At 32.9% G+C, this 17,003-nt stretch overlaps 2 protein-coding genes across 2 annotated transcripts; one reads left to right on the top strand and one right to left on the bottom strand.

Moving 5' to 3' along the window:
• The first annotated feature begins 1,834 nt into the window (after window positions 1-1,834).
• Window positions 1,835-10,954, top strand: LOC132554556 (cilia- and flagella-associated protein 52-like). The gene is made up of 12 exons (XM_060218881.1): window positions 1,835-1,898; window positions 2,682-2,881; window positions 3,210-3,346; window positions 4,274-4,402; window positions 5,531-5,630; window positions 6,161-6,414; window positions 6,703-6,778; window positions 7,252-7,364; window positions 8,000-8,148; window positions 8,808-9,120; window positions 9,954-10,191; window positions 10,629-10,954. Exons 1-12 carry the CDS (start codon window positions 1,844-1,846, stop codon window positions 10,812-10,814), a joined length of 1,950 nt encoding a protein of 649 aa, XP_060074864.1. The 5' UTR covers window positions 1,835-1,843; the 3' UTR covers window positions 10,815-10,954.
• Window positions 10,955-12,877: 1,923 nt separating this feature from the next.
• Window positions 12,878-16,964, bottom strand: LOC132554520 (ubiquitin-like protein ATG12). Its single transcript, XM_060218838.1, has 4 exons — window positions 16,793-16,964; window positions 16,271-16,407; window positions 15,106-15,168; window positions 12,878-14,752 (listed from the first exon to the last, which is right to left on the bottom strand). The coding sequence occupies exons 1-4, from the start codon at window positions 16,953-16,955 to the stop codon at window positions 14,693-14,695; spliced, it is 423 nt and encodes a 140-aa protein (XP_060074821.1). The 5' UTR covers window positions 16,956-16,964; the 3' UTR covers window positions 12,878-14,692.
• Window positions 16,965-17,003: the final 39 nt, after the last annotated feature.

Here is a 17,003-nt window from a genome sequence, read left to right as displayed (position 1 = left end):
TTACCCCCCCCCCCCCCCCAAACAGAAATTTCTTACATCCCCCTCGGCTTTTGATTCTCAATTACGGTCAACATGATGTAACTTTGGGCAAAGACGAGGCCTACTTATAATTCGTAACTCATTTTGCATGCACATTTAAACAGAGAAAAATTACAAGGATGGGAGACAGTATATCGATATCCAGTACAATGCGTTTTTTCGCCGCCATCTTAATGTCCCCACTGGACTACGGACACGACAACAAAAGATGGTATGTATACACAGAATAACTCTTTTACATAATGGCGCTACAAGATAACATTAATACACAGCATCGTGACAATAACATTTTAAATGTAAATAAATTATTCAGCGGTTGGCAAGTTCAATGATATTGTCAAAATAGTCATGACGTCCTTTCTTCTAACAGATGTTATTTATTTAATTGTTCTAACAGATGTTATTTATTTAATTGTCTCCCAGACTGCATTCATAATATCGACGAAAAATGCATTTCTATAGATGAATACAGCTATACACTCTAGTTCACAGACCCCAAAATTGAAGACTTTTCGGGGTTACTAGGAAATCTCTTGCGTGTAATATCGGCTACACCGTGGTTTTAATTAATAGTACAGTAGAAACACTCCGCTGAAGTTAAACTAGAAAGAAATGTCAGGCAAGTGATCAATAAATTCTAACTGATGTTCTAAACCTTATCAAACTACTGTTTTACTGTTGAAACTGATTTTGGTCCACGTTAGAAATCCCAGGGTTTCGCACTTAGGAATGGTTCTGTTCTGATATTCTAAAGACGGGATCACTTCAGCTACCGTCAGATTTCGATTGTGGTATTTGGACTTGGACATTTAATGGACAAGACCAGCCTAAAAAGAACTTACTTTTAAAAGGCTTTAATCTTGGAACACGTCGTCTAGAATCGGATCACTCACTGCGTTTATATGGTTACGGACAACAAAAAGAAAAGAAAAACGGCTTGACCATCACCTTGTCACATGATTTCATTTTTCCCGGGGACGACCGGTTTGCCTGTTGTACTTACAGCCTGATCAGGGAAAACAAATTTGAAAAAGAAGCACCTAAAACGATGAGGTGTCAAAAAATGGCGCTTCTGTTGATTTAAACATTTTTCATTATCAGTAGCTGATAAATGGATCAGAGACAATTTCTAGCAACTTATGAATCTTCTCCATTTATGAAATTACAAATAATTAATATACTACACGTTACATATATTTATACTATAAACATGAAAATATGTCATTGGTAGACGTACAATTGTAAGTTTAAATAATTTTGTCAAAAGGAGGAAAAGATAAGAAGATAGAATTGAAAAAATAGAAGAGAAAAAGAGATAATATATATTTTACATCAATTTAGTGCCGACTACAAACTGTTCAGAATCAGGCAGTATTGAAACGCTTTGTTTGATTTATAAACTTTTGAGAGCTTCTTCTACAAATCTGTTTCATAAACACCGGGCAATTATTTTGAGAATTACAGGCCTAAATATTTCCCGTAATAAATCGTATCGCGTATATATCGTACAACAGTTGTGAAATTGAACAGTTGCGTTATGTTGTCTTGCATTGATATAAATAATTGTATGAAAAAATACAATACAATCAATTTCCTCTTCAAAATTTGGATTAGACATTATTGTTCCGAGTTTTCAGTTGCTTTGCACATGTCTGGACTAGCACGATTTGTCTTCTCTTGTATTGATTGTTAGGCATAGGTGGCGTTCGAATTGTCACCATGTCTGTATCCCTTAGCGACGAGTAAATTTCAAAGCATTGCATTTGTTGAAGCTGTTCATCTCACAGCGAACACAACTGCAAATATGGCCAATTCTTATGATGGACCCCGTTTGGAGCTGGAATATATCGTAGGATATAGTAAGTAATGAATATATGATATTTGATTTGTAATTGTTCGTTAAGATAATTGCATAGTATGCATTACGCACCTATCTTGGCATGTTGGTAACGACATCTTATATCTATGTTGATATTGTTACTAGCTATGTTGCCGGTCTTTGTACCATTACTCATTATTCGTCTAGAAACTGAAAAAAGTGAATAAACGTTATCGATTCGAATAAATCACATTAATCTCCAATACACTCCAAAATGGAGGCTGAGATATGAGTTGAAGTGAAAAAGAAATAGAGGTGTGTGTGTGTGTGTGTGTGTGTGCGTTTCTTTTTGGGGTTGGGGTGTTATGTTAGGGTCTAAACCTTAACTGTCAGTCAATAATTTGATACTCTGTAGGTATGGATAAATATTACACAATGTTCAACCGTTGATTAATTTCACGGTTTTTTTTCATTTGAAATAAATTTATTCTAACTTTACTTCCCGAAAATCACAATTAGGAGTCGGATGTTTTATGTAGTAGTTATTCTGCTTCAGTATTAGAAATTTACCATTAGCTTTTCATAGAGGAGATATGTAGTATGACGACTATAATTTATAAAATTGATTATGAAATCATTTATAAAAGTCAGATTTCTGTGTTTAAATACAATGTTTGTTCACACATTATCAAGTGGTGCACTATGATCTATTGATATCAGATTCTGTTGTTTCTTTAGACATTAAAGTACTTCTTGACTGAAAAATGGAAGAATATTTATTTCAAGTGAGTGCAGAATTTTAATAATCACTTTGTTCTTTTAGATGGCATTCCAAATGGCCTCAAAGTTCATCCTGACAGACAACATCTCATCTACTCACTTGGGAACACCGTCATCATCGAAAACATTGAAACAAAAAAACAGCAGACTTTAATGGGACATTCATTAGATGTATCCTGCATTACTGTTTCCAACACTGGCAAATACATTGCTTCCGGCCAAGTCACTCATATGGGGTTCAAAGTTAGTATTTTGTTTTTTTCAAAATCAATGGGTTGTTTTTATATTTCAATCTAAAACCATCTACCATGTTTTAGATCAGAGTTTGCCTGAAAAGGCATTGATATTCTTGAGAATATTTAGAGAAAGCATAAACTTTTCTTGATTCCTAATTATTGAAATTTTCTTCTGATCATGATGTGTATTTAGCATATAAATCAGTTCAAAACAATATATTTTTGCTTTAAATTATTGCTGCAGTTCAACAGCCCAGAGAATATATAAAACATTAAATTCATAAGGAACATAAAATGTATTAGGAAATACATTAACATTGTCTTTTGATTTGCAGGCTGATATAATCATATGGAATTATGAAAAAAGGGAGCTTTATAAACGATTACAACTCCACAAAGTGAAAATTGAAGCTTTGGTATTTTCACCAAAAGACACCTTCCTCCTTTCCTTAGGAGGACAAGATGATGGATCGTAAGTTTTCGTTGAATGTGAAAAACCACCGTTATTGAGTGTGTAGGATAAAACGCATTTGAAAATATTTGAGGTTATTGCTTATGACTGTTTTTGTTGGGCTTGAAGAGACATGCATACAGAGTGATCAAGGTTCTAAGATTAGTTGTACAATCTGGCCCTCATAAAAAATAAGTTAAGAGTAACCAGTGGCTTGTGAAAAATTCCAATTGCCACCACCGAACAAACTAGAGTATTACATGCAAAATCAACACTCCAAATGTATTAATCTGACAAGTCTCAACAAACCTACAGCTTTGAAATGATAAAGAATGCTTCCCATTAGCTTTAACCACTGGTTATCTCTTATTATTCTTTGAATAACTGGGACCTGGTTTCGATTTCAATAATGCTTTTCCGGATTTTGAGAAATTTTCTTAATTTATAGAACTTTTGTGAAACTGGTGCCTGGTCCTGTCCTTTGGGCCCAACTATTTGTAGGAATGTCTGTGTTAATTAAGATTGTACACAAGAAATAATCTGAAGTATTATATTTAAGTTAATTTTTTTAATATGCAGAATAATCCATGTAATCACTATCTTACCTACTAAATTTGTATTCTGTATATGACTGAATAAGTGTACATACCACCATCCCACTTTTTTCCTCATTTTGTTAAAGGGTTTCCAAATACAGTAATATTCCTTTCAACTCTTGTCCATCCACTTAGTAAAATAAATGAAAATTTACTACTTTTATATCAAATTCAAGTTAAGTTCTTGTGTCCAAAGTTTCAACATCTTTTTCAAACTTTTTCACCTGTAAGGCTTTCTTTGTAAATACTTTTGTAAAGGTTGCTTTTGTACTATAGCTCCACATCATGCTTAGAAAGTTGCTAAGAGTTGTAAATCTTTCATCTTTATATATTGTTTATATTTCTTTGACAGAGTGGTGGTATGGGACGTTAAAACCAAAACTTCAATCTGTGGTTCACCAGCTCAACTTGAAAGTGCAGGAAACACTATGTGTGTTGCATATCATGAAACAGACGAATACAAATTCTTCACCGGTGGAGAGTAAGTATTACTACCAAGGATATATCTGCTGATAATATGTTCATGCCTGGTAGGGTAGGTAAATAACGAATTCATTGCCCAATGTGCACAAAATCACAATCTTGTTTATCTATTACTGTTTAGAAAGAGCTGAAAAATATATATTCTCCCAGAATAAGCCCACACTGTGTTTGTGTTAGAATGGGCATATTGGTCCCTTGGGCTTATCTCTACTGAATATTTGCATGAGATGTAAACAAGATTATTACCAAGCATCATATGACGTAATATAGTTAAGGATTTCATGCAGAAACTGAAATTTCATAATATGCACACCTTTTTTATGATCTTATTAAAATCTTCAGACCTTTTCTGTTACATGATGTTTTTTTATGAATGCAAGCAGAAACAAAAATAAATTGTCTCCCCTGTTCCTTTTTGTTTTTTAGCAAAATGCAAAATACATTATTGTCTCTGCCTTACCCCTCCATTCCCTAAATACTTAAATTGATTTCAGTTAATGATATTTAAATACCATAGATATTATTTTCATGTCTAAAAACTGAGGTTAAAACATTAGAGTAATTTTTTGTTAATTCTGTAATGCTCAAAATTCACTCAAACAAGGCATTCTTAACCCAAAATTATCACTCTTGCCAAGAAACAAGAGGAAAACCTGTCTGATATTTTACAGGACTTGTCTTAATATGATACTAAACTTTTTAGCAAAAAAAAAAAAAAAAAAAAAATATAAAGAAAATAAAAAACACAAAGCTTTTCATGTCCAGTTTCTAAACATCCCTATTTTCAGAGTTTTGCTGGATCCATAAAATCTGGGAGATATTTTGTAAATTTGTAAATGATGAATGTGTTGTGTTATCTACTATTTGGTTTAGCTATATGTATACCTAGGTTGGTATAAGTTGGACTTAAACTCTTTGAGCAATAGATCTAAATGCAGAACTTTAAAGTGAAATGTGGATGATACCTTAGTCTCTCTTCTGTGACTCTTCATTGCAGGTGATGTGAAAAGAGAAAATTCTTCCAAGGATCAAGGTTTTTTATAAAACCTTTACTGATGTTAAATGTTTATGTTAAATTTTCTTCAGATCAACAATATGATTATATTTCAAAAATTGTATTTTTCAGTTGTACACTGAGAGTTTGGGAACTGGATGTGGAAAACAGGAAAATAAAGCCGACAGATGTCGCCATGGGTCAATACGTCAGGATCTGTAAATGTATAGAGGTATGTAATGTCTTAAGTGTACAGATATAAATACAAATATATGTATACAAATATACAGGCATTTCACAGGTAAATGTATATATAGGTAATGTCCCAGGTGTTCAAATGATACAGGTGTGTCCTAGATTAACAAATATAAGCAGGTATGTCCCCATATATAGATATGTCCCAGTTATACAGATAGTTAACTTGCAGACTGAAAAAACAATGGTTTGACCAAAGTATACAAAAGTACAGTTAGGTATGTCCCAGGTTTTGACATATTAGATTTTTGGGTCTTTGTAGGTTTGGCCAGACATTTATCATAGCTTTGAAATTATTAACTAAAGTTTAAAAAGAATTTTGCGAACGGATTTGAGGGTCAAAATTTGACACATGGATGTTGGAATTGAAATTTAGACAAACCAAACCAAAGTAAATTTACCAAAACCAAAATGAGTCAAATTTAGCTGACAACAAAATATACAACATTTTTTTGAATCACTGAAAAATATTTGTTTATTGATTGAACTGTATTTGCTACTTTTCAGATGAAAGGTAACTATTTGCTGTGTGGTACCACCACAGGTGACATTCTCGGTGTAAATGTAGAAACAAAACTCTTCCAATTTCATGGTCCGGGGGGGACAAACTGTAAAAAACAGAAAAACTTTGGTTGCGGAGTTACTGCCCTTGCTCACCTCCACGACAAGCAAATGATGTTGATAGGATCTGGAGAGGGAGAAGTCGCATTAGTGGCGTACAACCGTAACAAGAAAAATGAATGGGTGTTTGAAAAGAAGAGGTCAGTACTTTTTCTTTTTGATTGTGTATTGATATAATTTCTAACATATCCTAAACAAATCCAAAGGGTGGGCTTATTACGTAACATTTAGTGTTTTGTTCATATTTTTATTGAACTATAGATTTGGATGAGCTTGTTACTATACATAGACTGTTTATGAATACTGGATATTGTGTTGCAGTATATTGTGTACTAAACACCGTCTTAAATATGTTACAATCTAGAATTAAAAGATATAATGTTATTATCTCATGTATTAACTAATTGCCTACTTGTGTATTAAAACAGGTCTTGGTTTGATGAAAATTATAAGAAAGAAAACGTTTCTGTGGCAGCCATCGCCTTGAGAGGACAAGGTCAGCAGGTATGTGAAAACACAAACAGAATGAAAGATATTTATAATAAAAACCAGGTTGGAATAAAAAAATTGATGGACAACAATCTCATCTCCTACTCACAAAATAAATAAGACAGTCGGTAAAGTAATACATATTCATTTATGTTTACCTCACATGTCACACATGCCTTGCAATACATGGAAGTACAGCATGACTTTGTCATATGATCAATTCAGCTTGTTTGGCAGTTAACCAAGGGTGGTGGTGTTTGGTAAACAATTTTTGAACCGCATTAAAGAATGTACATTTACAATAAAGTTGACAATATACGCATGTGAATGGCTCGTTTCATTATCCATGTGACAGATTCTCCATTTTCTGACAGAATGCAATCTATGGTAATAGCTTTGAAAATATATTTTGATAACCCCTAATGTATGTATTATGTTATAAGGTACCTGTATGTATCCATAATCTTAACTCTTTTTCATCCTTTCAGTTTTTTGTTGGAATGACAAACTCCCAGATCTACAGGTTCAATTTTGCAGACTTCTCATGTGAGCTTATAAAAACAGCCCACAACAAATCAGTCACAGATATTAGTTTCTCACCGTAAGTTTCTCAGCAGTTTTATTTATATTTACGTTTTCATGGCAATATCACAATAAAAACAAACCAGAAAGGCTTTACAGCATTAAATGTGACATCCAATGCACAACCTATGTCAATGTCATTACTGTGGGCATTTTTGATTTTTGATACTCCATGGGCTATGAGGGGGGGCTCAAAAGCAAAAAGTGAGCATAACCTCTGGAGTGTCAAGGATGAGAAACAGCCATGGCCGTACTACAAATGTATTGATTTAACAATTGTCAAAATGATGGCTGTTTCTTTTGACAGATTATTCTGTCAAGGACAAATTCTTTGTTTTTGTTTAAATCAAGGTATCACTGGTGTAAGACAGTAACATGTCTGAAGGGACTGTAAGTGTATGCATTGAACTGTATTCTTATGGCATTTGCAGTTAATATAAATGACAAGAGTTTTGCATGTTAAGATATACCACCTTGTGGTATGTTTTTTCTGCAACTCTTCATAATTTGGTGCCCATAAATGCAATACCACGACAGTTCAATGATGGTTGTGGGAATATTTTGTGAAGGTACCCGTCAGCATTTTACAAAGAAAAAAAAACAAACAAAATTTTTGTATGTACCATATATAATTCTTTTTTCATTTGCATCCAGCTTAATGAATGACGCCTTCATGACATCCCAGTTAGGACAGATCCGATTCTGGCTGCTGAAGAATGGCCGAGAGCTTTGGAGGCACACAGAAGCCAACATCACCTGTACCACAGTCATTTTAACACCAAATGGCCAAGAGCTGTTTACTGGTAAGTAGAAGTTCACTGTTTATAGTGCTATGAGTTTTCATGAGGCAAAGCAGACTTATTACATATACAATGAAATATCATTAATGATAATTCCTGCTAAGCTTCAAGATATGCTGGAGATAGTGTACATCATTTGAAATCACATTGTTGAATAGCAGCACATACACAGTGTGACCTCTTGTGAAATTTAGATTTATAGAGAATCAACAAAAATAACTAGGACTACAAATTTCATGTTTGTAATTTTGGCTAAAGAGTTAAAGCGTTACCCCATTGTGTCTTCAGTCCATCAGTAAGCAGACGTTTTTTTTTTCCAGCTTTGCTTAAAAAGGAAAACCAGTTATTTTAATTGCAGTATCAACTAGTTTGTATGAAGCCTTGTGAATGTAACCGGTAATCTGAATATAGATGTGTAATCATGATATATTTTACAAGGTCCCTAATTTTCAGTGGAGTTTACACAATGTTCCATTTTTCATATCTTTACAAAATGATTTTGAAGTTTCAGGGGTATTAGGTTTAATGGCCAAGAGTTAACAATTCTTGTTAAATGTGCCCATTTTCTATCATCCTGAATTGTACCTGCTTGGTATAGGACATATGCATGTATATTCAAACTTGTTTCACAATGATTTGACTTTCCAAATTTTGTTTTCTAGCATGGGATGATGGAAAAATCAGGGGTTATGGTCATAACAAAAATGGCTTTTGCCTCAAGTTTACAATAGAGGATGCCCACAGTAATGGAGTGACTGCCCTGGCCTATACTTCTGAACGTAAGCATCGTATCATTAGTGGGGGCGGAGAAGGTCAAGTCCGTGTATGGAGCGTCTCAGAAGACAACAAAACATACTCCTTGAAGGAAAATATGAAGGAGCACAGAGGGTCTGTCTCGGACATCAAGATCAGCCAGGATGAAAAGACCTGTGTGTCATCCAGCCATGATGGAACAACCATCATCTGGGACATGAAGTGAGTTTCATTGTTGACAAATATCTGGCATGCTATGCATTTATCTTGAAATAAGCTAAGGGACATCTACACATTAAGTCCTCCTTAAAGTGTGGAGGTGGGCTTATTACAGGTCAATGAAGATTCACTAGAAGTATGTGCGCTTATTACCAGGTATGGGCTTATTGCTATCAAAATAAACTACCCTCATATATCTAGCTATAAACCAACACAGGAGGCATAACAATGATATTTACGCTTGAAGATTTCCAGGGAATCTGGGATATCACACTGTTAGTGTTTTTCTTCTTTTTTTGTATGTTTGTTTTTTTTTTTTTTACATTTTATAAAGGGGCGTTTCCATTTACCTAGAACCCATTCTTTCTTTTACGTTATTGTCTTTGCTTCTGGAGTTGGTACAGCTTCATAACATATATAAATTATGAAGTTGATGGTGAGTGGTTATCATTCTTTATTGTCCAATCACACCATGGCCAGAGAATTTAAGATTAACTCCCTTTAACATAAGCTAAAAATTGATAAAGGCTTTATATACGTTCACATAATCACAAAAGTGATACCTTATAATTTCTTCTTCAAGTTTTTGCAAAGTAAGGAAGTTCATTAACATTTACTTGTTGTAGTAAAGGTACTATTTTAGAATGGAATGGGCATAAACAAAACTGTCCACCTCCCTATTTTTGTGTGAGTTTCTTTGACTTTTAGAATTTTGTAAAAGTCAGTCATTTGGAAAGCTGACAGGTTTGAAAAAAAAATTTCCCAGAAATCATTTGAGGTATGAAATGATGTAAATATGAAATGAATTTTCAAATTTGATGTTCTTTATGTTTCAGGACGCATAAACGTTCCCAGATTGTATTTGCAACCACTTTGTTCAAGTGTGTAGTGTATAACAGAGAGGGAAACCAAATTGTGACAGGCGGTACGGACAAAAAGCTAGTCTACTGGGACGTCATCGATGGTGCAAAGATTCGTGAAAATGACGGATCAGAAAGTGGCTCAATCAATGCTATGGACATCTCAGAAGATGGCAGCCTCATTGCTACTGGTGGTGATGACAAAATCTTGAAGGTACGTTTACATTTAATTTCTATTTTGGATTTTTTTTCAGGTTATAAAATGGTAATTAAGTTCATAATCTGATTTGCCAGTGATGAAAGTCAGTGTTTGCTAGGGAATACCAAATGTGGTATGACAGAAAAAGAATGTATGAAAATTTATCTGCCTGCAAGTTCTACTCTAGTGTTACCAGGGTGGCTTCTGCAGTGTAATTTTATAGACACTTCTAAAATACTTTGAAAAGGCTTTGCAGTAAAGTTATCATATCATTAAACCTTTTGAGTTCAATTCTCAGTGTCGTTTACAAAATACACTAATTCTAAATTCTTCATATTTAGCTTATAAATGTATGCACATGGAGAAGATGTCATGGTTCATATTTAAAATTTGAAAGTTTTGTATTTATAAAAATGTTGATAATTAATTGAATTTCATTTTCATTTACTCAGCTGTGGGATTACAAAAAAGGAAAAGTGATATCAGTAGGACTTGGACACAGTGGAAATATCCAGAGAATCAAGATTTCACCTAAAAACACCCATATCGTCAGTGTCAGTGAAGATGGTGCCATCCTGGTCTGGAAGTTCCCACAACATCTTGTCAGTAATCAACAACATAGAGAGTTCTTGTCATAAACTACCAAATTAGGAAAAAAAAGAAATCCTACCAAAAAAAGGATGAAGATGCAGATGGAAATTAATCATTTCTGAGAACATTGACATCGAAAGGGAGAAGATATTAAAACTCACAAATTAGAAATGAATAAGTCATGGAATTGCACATGGCACACACATTTACTGCCTAGCCAATTCAATACTTAATTTGTGAGTGAAGACTTTGACAAATTGCGAGTCTTTACATTTATTGGATTTGCACATAGCTCAGCAATATCCACACTTACTTAGGGGGAAAAAAAAGGGAAAATACATAAACTACATTTTATGTACCAAGTAAATGGACTTTTAAAAGCTTTCACTTGACGTTTGACCTTTTCGAATGAATTTAATATTTGTACATATCTTTATTAAACTTTCTCCTAAAAGACATGTTCTTGGAGTTGAATAACTAGATGATGACTCTATAGAATATGCTGATGTTGAAAAATATATAAATATAGGTCATATTTTTTCTTATCTTAAGACTGAATATTGTATATTGTTATTTTTATGCTTTCATTTCAATAATCAGAAATGAATTGCATTGGAAATTTGTCATTATTTATGTAGAGCAATACAAAAGGATTTGGAAAATATGCTGACATCAATTTATGAAGTGCAAGAAAATGAAAAATTAGTTTCTCTCCCCAATTCAAGTAAAAACATGTGTATAACTTAAATATTTACATTTGCGCCATCAGAAGTGTTTGTCGCTGTCATGTTGTCAAATGACAATGTTGACATCAAAGTTTGCATGTTTCTTGGGAGATATTTCACACAGGAATATTTTTTATTCCCGGTTAGATAGAATGGCAGCAAACTTGTATGGAAAATGTAGGGGTGTATTTTAAATGACAAAACAAAACCAAAAATGGCAGAATTCTGTGATTACAACTTATCAGTTTTTGAGAAACTAATATTTTTTTTTCACCATTCCCTGTAGAATCTAATAGATACCTTTTTCATTTATGATGCTGACCTTTCAGTTACTGATAAAGGTGATCAACTGTTATTTTGTGATACAATGTATTTATGTTTTACACACAATGTCATGTATATTTTGCCAAATGTAAATTAAAGATGGTAACATAACTGTCTGGAATTATTTATTTAATTGTTTATTCATTTATCATTTTACGGTACATTGTTCAAAATTTAAATGTCGCCTGACTTATCGAATTTAACTTGGTGGTCCTTTTGATAAAGTGAGCTTTAAAGAAAATTTTGATATTGTGACCTGTCACCATTTAACTGAAAATCGCTACTTGTCATGAACAACAAAACATATTTTGACAAATTTTGTAAGAAGCATCCTCAAAGAAGTGTAACCAAGTATGCATAAATATTGGCTCTTGGCCTGAGGGGTGGGGTTCAAAAGAAATTTTGCAAGTTCTTTAAAATCCTACGCCACCTATAGGTATGAATAGACATTGTCTAAATTTGGTCAGAAGCATTCTTGGGTGAAGGGAAATAAATCACAGCCCCATTAAACAGGACTGCCAGGACCCTAAAGGGGAAATAGAGCAAATTCTTTAAAATCTTACTCCACAACATGGCACAAGCTTACTGGTCCTTTGGATCAGCTGAGCTAAAAAAACCAACCCAAAACTATAAAAAAAAAATGGGAGTCAGTTTGTCAACCATACTGTTTTTTCCAAGCAGTCTAACAGATAATGTAAAACTGGAGACCAATGGAAACCATCAGAGTTTACAATGATGAACATAATCTTTTTCATAATCCAATTTTATATCAACATAAAAAAGTTCTCCCATTTTTTTTCATAAATCTTATGAAATAATAAATTCATGCAAGATCCTGTTTTTTTTCTGTATTTTTGTGTTTTAAAAACAGATCAATGTATCGTATTATATAATTTCAAGAATTTTGAAATGGACAATGGATTTCAACTTCTATATAAAGAAGTTAAACAGGACTTCAATCATTGAAATTGAAAACAGTGAGTAAATTCATTATTCAAAATTTAAGGAATATTTTACTGGTTTTATTTTGATGGTCACAAAAATCACACAAACCAGAGAAATTAATTTTGGACATAAATTTGTTTTTATTGTTTAAGATTTGTACATTTTCTCTCAACAACAATAATCTGTCTTTTTGTGATGCAGAGATATCTGCTCTTGTGAGCAGATATTGACTGTTCTTATTAATTTAAGAGATAATTGTGTCAATTAAAAAAAAAAATTATGATATTACTCTCATAAAGAAACAACTACCTGCTCACAACAGCTGAAAACTCTGTATTGCTAAAGGGCGGAATATTACTTTCTCACACCTGTGTCACAAACAAATGAAATTTATGGGAAACATTTATGGTGTACAACAAAACTTTCTGCAGTGAAACCAAATCATACATTTCATAATTTACACACACAAAACTTAAATAAATCACATGATCCTTTACTACTGAATCAGATGCAGTGGTCCGGAACAAAGGCAAAAAAAATTTTGAATGATTTATCAATGATAAAATTGACTGAATTGTATCCACCCAGTATACAGATGGCAAAATAATATATGTTTGTAGGGTAGATGTTAGAGAATAAATGGACTGCCATTGTCATGAGTAAAGACATTTTGAGTCATTCCTGAATTCAATGGATGAATTGGTGTCTTTTGAAAAAAAAATTTCCATCGTTTTCTTATTCATTAAATCACAGGCCTGTCTCTGACACAAGAAGTCTTTTAAACACACTGGCTCAACACTAAAGCCAGACTCTAAAAGAAAAACACATCCATACACTTTCACCTCTAACAATCCTATCTCTCTCATATATATATAATATCACAGTATTTCAAGCATATCCATCCTTCACTTAAGAACAGACAATCTTTTAATTCCTCTCAAAAATGAAAAGAAACAATAATTTACAAGTTCAGCATACATTCTTATCAAACTCCATTCTATTTTTCAATTGTTTATCAATACCTTCTGTAAATCTACTCACAATTAGTGTTTGCTTTCTGTCTACAGAGATGTTTATAGAAAATTCCTGATAATTAAGTAGATATATTAAGCTTTTTTTGCTCCTTTGAAAATCTTTCCATTAGCATGTTCTATCTTAGTTGATATATTTTTTGAAATTGCAGATAGAAACATTCATCTTTTAAAAGTTATTTTCACTTATTTATTCTGATTTTTCTGTCATTAACTCTGAGAAAATAAAACAAATTATAATTGATATCAGTGGAGGCAGTAAAATACATTTTGTATAATGTTGATCACAAACAATCAATTAAATGACATTGGAAAGCAATTCCTTAAAACTGAATTTTATCCCCTGATGAAGAATGGGGGGAGAGGATATATGGCAGTTCTGTATGTTACATAACACTTATCTTTGTCAGCACTCCAGTGGCCTTTACTCCTGAAGGGATTTAGATGAAACTTCTCATTCATATATGAATGACCATAATATCACAGACAAATTCAAGTTTCTGGATTGTAAGGCTATGGTCATTATTATTGTTTTTTTTTAAAATCCTTGTTAGCACTTTTGTGGTTTCATTCCTTGAAGGAATTTGATGAAACTTAACACCCTTGGCCATCTTCTTTATTCCACATAAGTCTATAGGGAAGATTTTCATTCTTTGTGATGCCTTGTTCTGCTTTCAAGATTTCTCCATAATTATTAGTAAAACTAAACAAAATTAATTCCAGTTATTTTTGCAATGGTGATAACAACAGAAATAGAATATATGAAAAACATGCAGAAAATTTGTCGCACTTGGCTCACATGCTTAATACCTATTTCACAGTCTGTCATGTTTTTTTTTTCAAATAAATTTTCTGTGACATCAACTGGAATATCAGCTGAACTCTTGCCTTTCAGACATATCATCCCCATGCTTGGGTCCTACAATAGTGTACCACTAGTTTCCCATCACTACCAAAACACTGAAAAAGATCAATACAAGAATATGCTGTTTGCTTTCATAATCAATTGCAATTTATTTCTAATGTCATAATATAAGGACTTTTTCTGTAATACAATAAATAATGAATTATATATGACAAATTATGGTCTACCTAATAATTGACAATATGTTATGAAATATAAAATATAATATATTATAAATCATGAAATTAACTATCCAGGCAAAAAATAATAAAATATAAATAAAATAGGATTTACTCCTATCCTCCCTTTCCTATCCAGGTTTGAAAATAATTTTATTTTATTAAGTAATTTTCATGTGTAGAAGGTGAGCAATTATTAATGCTTTCCTTACAAACTCTAGAATACTTACATCAAATACTGTGCCTATCTCAGTGTCAGGTGAAGGAGCAAATGACTGATGAACATACAGAAACTGAAAAGAAAGCAAGATTGCTAATAAAGGTCAGCTTGAATGTATTATCTTGACAACATGGAATATATGGAGGCAGTTGTTTAAAACAAACAAACAAACAAACAAAAACAAATCCTGAATCCAAACAATGTTCAACAATTGTTTCAGTTTATTTGGGAAAGGGACTGGAGTCATGACTGTTCTTTTGAAACAAATCTTAGTACTTCATCTAAAACAAAAGTACATATAGTGGAACCTCATATACATATAAACTTTATTAATTTTACAACAATCGTGCAACAAGATATCAGCTGATATTGATTGCCCTCGTTAAAATACTTTAAAATATGAAAATGTAACACTATATGTCATTTGCGTTGATCTTCATAGTAACATGTCACTATTAGAAATTCTATGAAGTTTCAAAGAGATATTTTGGAAAATGAAATAGGAGACATTTGAACAAGATTAATATGTTGATAAAAGTCTTTCAGTATATTATCAATTTGAAATGTCACTCAGGAAAGCATAACTATGTGTACATTTCATGATTTTAATATCTATGAATCAATTATGAAAAAAATTTGGAATTGAAGAAGGAAAATCTCCAGACAAGATTAAAAACTAGTTCAAAAATCGTCACAAAAATTTTAATGCAATCTGGGGAAGGAAACGGCAAACAAGATCCAGTTTAATAAAAACAACTGACATGACTGATGGACAATGCAACACCAAGCTACCATTCTGAAAGTCCAATAAATTGTTATTGGATTTTTAACATGTGAACAAAATATTTAAGGTAGTAATTAATCAAAATACAGACAAAAAGATCACTTGGTCAAATATCTACTGTTATAGATATTGTGTGGTCTCTTTTAAGTTCCAACAAATCAAAACCTTGCCAGTCATGCTTATTTTGGAGTGTCTTATCAAGACACATACCAAATAATTTGCCTTTTCATCTAGATAACAACTTCAGTGCAGGATAATTGAACAAAGATGAATACATAAAATGTAGTGTTTAGCAGCTTGCCTGTATCTACATTTTAAATGCTTCTTGAACTTTACCAGTGTTCTATTATTATCATTTGACAACGACAAAGGACAACGCAAACAGCCTCACCATAGATTCCTTTGGGTCCAGTTTAAGATATTTCTTGATGAATTCACTGATCCAGTTCACTTTCTTGTTTCTTTCTACAGCCCATCTCTTTTTTTTCATGATCGGGGCATCACCAGCTGGCTTTAACAATACATCAACTGCGATAAGAAATATATTCAGTGAAAACGTTATGTGATCTGTGTGTGCTAATAAAACACCCTAAAAGTACACCTTTTCTTCATTACTAATCATTCTCGGTCCTTTTCATGGTTTACCCCTACCGGATCAAAAAAGCATCCTCGAATCCTCCAGGGTTATGTCATATGATCAATTTTGCTCTCTGCACCCCTGGAAAATTTCCTAGCAAAATAGTAAGAACTTGGTTTTCTATTTCAAATGACCATGCGTTTAAGTAACTGGCTGATTATTCAAAGCAGTAACATTCGCTCAAATGCAGGTCTCTTATCCATATGCATGGGGTTGTGCTCAACCTGTTTTAGGACTGAAATCAGACAATGTCAGAGACGAGCAATTTCAACTTACTTTTGGATTTCGTTTCAGATACAGGGCTAGATGGTCCGGCCTGTGGATGCTGTTCTTTGTTTTCGGGTACTTCATCGTGTTCTGTCAGTTTTTTATCTATTGCAGCTTCGTCACCTTGCTCAGAAATATTTGTTTCCTTCAGTTCCGTATCGTCGGTCGACATTTTCGCTGGAGTTGTCAATGTATATTTAGTGCTTTGATTATATCCAGG

Source organism: Ylistrum balloti, unplaced genomic scaffold (genome assembly GCF_031769215.1).
Source record: "Ylistrum balloti isolate Yb309-2 unplaced genomic scaffold, AGI_CSIRO_Ybal_v1 Utg370416, whole genome shotgun sequence".
NCBI lineage: Eukaryota > Metazoa > Mollusca > Bivalvia > Pectinida > Pectinidae > Ylistrum > Ylistrum balloti.
The sequence above is the reverse complement of the archived record's forward strand: the minus strand, read 5'-3'. Positions and strand labels throughout refer to the sequence as shown.